We start from the raw sequence: 5,293 nt of genomic DNA on the forward strand, positions 1-5,293 counted from the left end.
TTTGGAGATCCGCATCTTTGCACAAGGTGAAGCTCTCAGAGGGAAAGTGGAGTCCAAGAAAGAGTTGGGGGCAGCCACAAGGCCTGGTGCTAATGGGAGTCTCTCTCACAAGGCCCCTGGCCACGGCCTCTTCAGCTCCATCAGCTTTGACTCCCCGAAAGTTCTTTTGCTCTAGAGGAAAGGTGTGGCAGCAATTCCCACTGCCTCTTGAGCAGTGCCCTCTCCACATTCTGCACGCTCAGGTCTGCGTCAGCTGCAGCCCAGGGAGCAGATTCTGCCCACAGAGCCCAGAGAACACAAAAGGGAATCGGAGTATTTCCTCTTGCGTGGTCTCCGATCTGGGTAGCCAACCTGGTCATCAGTGCATGCGGTGCTGAGGAGACTGTTGAGATGACACCGCTGCTGCTGCTGCTTCTGCTGGCAGAGTGCTGCTGCACAGCGTTTTCCCTTCCCTCTCTGTGTCCCACATTGTTCCCTCTTTTCCCCTGTACAATGAGGGGCTTCTCTGCGGCCAGCTGCCGGCCCCACAAGCACAGCTCTAAGGTGGAGAAGCTCTTTCAGTGCTCATCGTTCAGGGTTCGTGTGAACCGCTTTCGCAGATCCACGTACTCACTCATCGCCTGGGAGTGGGCAACGGGATCCATCACCAGGTGGTGGAAGAGATTGCACGTCTCGGCCATTTGCACCTCTGGGGGAACCCTGATCTCCCCAGGAAGGCTCCGGTTGCCCACGATGAAGTGGTTGAGGCATCTCACTTGCACGCAGAAGCGCAGGCCCTCGCTGATATCCACCAGTCGCCTGACAAAATCTCTCCTGCGCCACCGTGACACGGGGATGATGGACAGGAGGTGCATGACAATGGTCTTGATGGTGTAGGTGGAAAAGCCGGAGCCCAGCTGCAGACAGCTGAAGAACTGCAGGCATTTGAGGTGCAAGCTGTCAGGGGGGGCCTGCCTGGCGATGCACTTGAAGAACTTCATCTCTGCCACGGCGTAGCTCTCCGGCCATGTTGTACTTGGCGTGCAGGCCTCCCTAGGCTGGCTGCTCACAAAGATGTCTGAGTCGCCTTGCCGCACCCCAAACAGCACCTCAATGCGGAAGCTTGCTGCGCCGTTGCTCACCTGGAATTGGCAGGAGCGTCTGGAGGGCAGCAGCACTAAATGCCAATTGTGGGACTGAGGCAAAGCCGGCCAGATTGCTCTCACCAGTTGGTAGAACCAGCGGGCAGTTTTCTGCACGTCGAGGTAGGAGCCGGTGCACAGGGTGTGTAGGAGGCTGGCATCCTGATTGCTCCTCAGCACCTCCTGGGGCTGGTGCAGGAAGCACAGCATGTTCTCCCCCTGCTGCTCCCTGCTGCAGGTGCACTCCAGCTGCACGCGGACGCGGAAGTTCCTCCCGCGCCTCTGCCCCGCAGTGTCCAGCTCCAGCTGGAAGGAGTGGCCTCGGGGAGGATTCATGGCTACCAGCACACGGTACACAACATCCTGCTCACGGGGACTCCAACCTTCGAAGGCACTGCCCACCCCGATGGCTCGTTGCAGCACCGGGTAGAAACTGTTGCACAAGACGTGGCCAAAGTAAATGGCAAAATTGTCCATCAGGTCAGTTGTCCACTCACAGCCTTCCTGCAGGTCCTGTACAGGCCACTGGATGCGCTCCATTGCAATCCTTCCTATGTTATCTTCGCCCTCGTGCTCTTCTTCTTGGACTCCATTGGCAGCATCATTGTTGTTTTCTGCATTTGCAGCCTCACGGACAACTTCATTTCCAACATCGTCTTCTTCATTTGCAGCAACATTGCCGACTTCCTGTACATTGCCATCATCATTGTTGACTTCCTCGCGGTTGGCAGCATTGGCTTCTTCTTCTTCTTCATTTCCAACATCTTCTTCTTGGTTTGCAGCCGCATTTCTGACTTCCTCTTCATCGGCACCATCGTTTTCTTCTTCACGCTCCTCTCTCCTCAGGCTCCTTTTCCTCCAGATAAACTCTAGGGCCAAGAGAAGGAGCAGGAGCCCAGCAAAATCCCAGACCTGCCAGTGCTGCAAGGCAGACCACGGCAGGTCTCCCCAGGCCCCTCCACTCTGCCTCAGCATAAGCTGCTCCACCTCCCGCTCCAGAAGAATCCTCTCCACTTCCTGGTGCATCGCATGCACCTCCATGCTCAGACGCCTGGCCTCATGCAAAGCATCTCCCGCGGGCTGCGGGTACGGGATAAGGCTTTGCAAGAGCAAGAGCCAGAATAGCCAGTGACCCATGGTCTGCAGGAGGATGGAGAGAAGGCCTTGAGTGGGGCGGGGAGGGAGGCAGCTGCCACTGGGGGCAGCAGGGACGGCAATCACAGGCATCTGGGGCCGGGAAGGACAGGGCCCCAGACAGCTGGCAGGCAGCAAGGCCTGTCCCGCTGCCCCAGCAGCAGCAGCAGCGGCACCGTGCCCTGCCCAAGGCTCTCCCATATGAGGGGCTGTCCCTGCATGCGGGGGGACAAGCCAGCCTCGGGTGCAGCGTTTCCGCCCCGGCCCTCGTCCCCAGCCCAGCCTCCCCGCCACGTGTGCACTCACCACTTGCCCAAGCAATACAGGGCCAGCGTTACCTGCTGGGGCCTTTTAGAGCTGCCCCCATTGTGACACGTCGCCCGGCATGTCACAGGGGTCACAGCACAGCACAGCCAGGCCAGCACCACCCTTTGTCCCCAGCCCAGCTCAGGCGCTCAGAGTGGCCCTGGTGTACTGGTTAAGGCTGCTTTGGAGTGAATCTTCTGGGAAGAACTCCCCTTGCTCTTCCTTTGGTCTTTCTTATCAGCTGCTCCCCACTGGCAATCTCCTAGATATCCATGCTGGAAGGCACCCTTGACTCCACACTGCTTGAGCTACACTTGAAGCTCTGAGTGGTCGAGGTTGAAAAAGACCCTGAAGATCACACAGTCCAACCGCAAACTTAACACTGCCTACTCCACTGATCAGCCAGCTCCCCAAATGCCACATGCACGTGACTTTTAAACCTTGCTGAGGGTGCTGACGCCGCCATTTCTGCTAGGCAGCCTGTTCCCAAGCTTGAGGTGCTCTTTATTGAGGGAATAGTTCCTGGAGATCCAATCTAAAGCTCCCGTGGCACAACTTGAGCTCATTTCCTCTGGTCCAAATACGCTTTGTTGCCCGGGCTAATAGAAGGGAGGTTGCAGCTGGCTACAAGCTCCCTTCAGGGACCATCTGCACCGTGTCAGGAGCTTGCGCTGTGAAACCAGCTCCTCCCAGAAGAGAGAAAGGTGATGCTTTTGCTCTGTCGTTCCCGTCATCCAGTGGCAGCAAATGGCTTGTCGGTGGGCAGAAGAGTTTTGGGCTGCCAGGAAGCGTTTCCATGTTGACGCAGTCCTCGCCTTAATTGTGTCTGCCCTCGTGGGGGAGACTTTTTAGAGCCTTTGCCAGGAGTCAGAGACAAACAGGACCTTTGGCTTTCTCAGCCTTCAGATAGTTGTTTATTAAGTCTTATCAGGAAAGTACAAGCCACTGACGTGACCCAGACATAGCATGAAGCAGAGAATGCAGCAAAAGCCAAATTATCAAGATTTTGCAGCCCGTTGAAAGGTAAATTACCCAATGAAAACTTACAACGCAAGGTCTTTTCACTTCTCTACCACTGTCTAATAAATCACCTAGTCATGCTGGCAGGAACTGAGGAATTCCCTGTCAAATCATCCCAGACCACTTCTGCCGCAGAATATGGAGTAGATGGAGAAGAAGAAGAAGGTCTGGAGAACAATAACAATCCTCCATGTGGATGTTTTCTGCTTTTATCTACTTCCTATACTAATAACCGCAAAACCTCTAAATTTTTCACCCTGTGACAATCTTACATAGTATTCTGTCACCTAATTCACACCATTGTAGATTCTAATTCTTCCCAGAGGCTAGGCAATTTTCTCCATGGCCGAAGGTCAAAGACAATGTTGTCCACGGGGGTAGAACCCTTCAAAAGAGGCAGAGAAGTATTCTCTGTATTCTGGCTTCCCACACCATGTGGGGAGAAGCTTTCTGCCAAATCCATCAAGCAAGGCAATCCGTGCCCTTCCAAGCAGAAGGAAAAATGGGAATTTGCCTTGAAGAAAATGTCAGGATTTGGAGTGCAAGTCAGTGCTGGAATGTGCCAGCATGTCCGTGTGGACTTTGCTAAGCTGCAAGGCCAGGCTGTGAAGACGGGATCCCTGCAGCCAAGAAATGCCCTCTTGCTCTGGGGCCTTCCATGGCACCAGCAGCACAAGGGAGAGCCCTTCCTTGGCCTTTGCCTTCAGCAAGGCCCCACTTTGGGCAAAGCCTGAATTCCCTAAGGAAGCAGCTCCCATTTCCACTGCCCGCCCTGAAGGATGCCAGAGGACACACAAGCTCAGCAAGGTGCTAATGCAATACAGCTTGGGCTGCAGCTTTCTGCCCTTGTATCTCTGGAGCCTTGCAGGGGAAGGCTGCGTGCCTTGGTGCGACTTTCAGCAGCTCTCCTTGCTGACAGCAACTGGGCAGCCCAAGGCTCTTTGCTCTCTGCCCAGGCAAGAGCAGAAAGAAGCCTTCCTCTGCCTTTGTAGGCCCCCGAGACGAGCAAGGACAATGAGTGTGCAGAGAAGAGGCCAGCAGCACTGCACAGCAGCTTCTCTCCTAAATGGCAGCAAACTCAAAGACTCATGCTATGCTTTGGGGTTTGGCTTGTGTTTTGTTTGGAGCTTTCCCCCCCCAGGAAAACCTGTGGCATTTGCCAAGTTGCCCACGTGCATTTGAGTGGTGCGCTCTGGCTGCTGCCTAGATGGCTCTCCAAATGGTGCCTTTGGCCCTCTCTTTCCTCTGTTACCGTGGCTCATTTCAAGGGCTTGATGGGTAACACCCTTTCTCTTTTCTCACCTTGTGCTCAAGAGCTGGGAGAGCCGCCGACCCCCCTGGCCTGCCCCATCTTGAGCCTAAAAGGCTTCTGCAGCAGGGGAACGGGGCGTGGGGCCAATGGCTCAGCTGCCAGCACCGCTGCTAGCCAACGTGGAAGGCTCATCTGTACGGCTGCAGTCAGCTCACAGCTGCCAGCATCTGGGCTGTGTCCTGCCCCACCTTTGTCCTGCCATCAAGGCGGAGGACACAAACCTGAGACACTGACAAGCCCGCCTTGTCCGCCATGTCCCCAGGTGCCACATCCACACATTCCTTAAGTGCCTGCAGGCATGGCAATCGCCCCAATTCCGTGGGCAGCCTGTGCCAGTGCTTGACAACCCTTTCAGAGGAGACCCTTTGCCCTAATACCCAATCTAAAGCACTCCTGGCAC

The 5,293-nt window shown here is 55.4% G+C and overlaps 1 protein-coding gene across 1 annotated transcript; it reads right to left on the reverse strand.

Moving 5' to 3' along the window:
- Positions 1-599: 599 nt before the first annotated feature.
- LOC125321005 (inositol 1,4,5-trisphosphate receptor-interacting protein-like 1) lies at positions 600-1,553 on the reverse strand (the record flags this gene model as incomplete). Its single annotated transcript, XM_048293440.1, has 1 exon — positions 600-1,553. A coding segment is annotated over one exon (954 nt), but the record flags the coding sequence as incomplete, so codon positions are not given.
- Positions 1,554-5,293: the final 3,740 nt, after the last annotated feature.

The sequence above is a fragment of the Corvus hawaiiensis genome, unplaced genomic scaffold (assembly GCF_020740725.1).
Source record: "Corvus hawaiiensis isolate bCorHaw1 unplaced genomic scaffold, bCorHaw1.pri.cur scaffold_32_ctg1, whole genome shotgun sequence".
Taxonomy (NCBI): domain Eukaryota; kingdom Metazoa; phylum Chordata; class Aves; order Passeriformes; family Corvidae; genus Corvus; species Corvus hawaiiensis.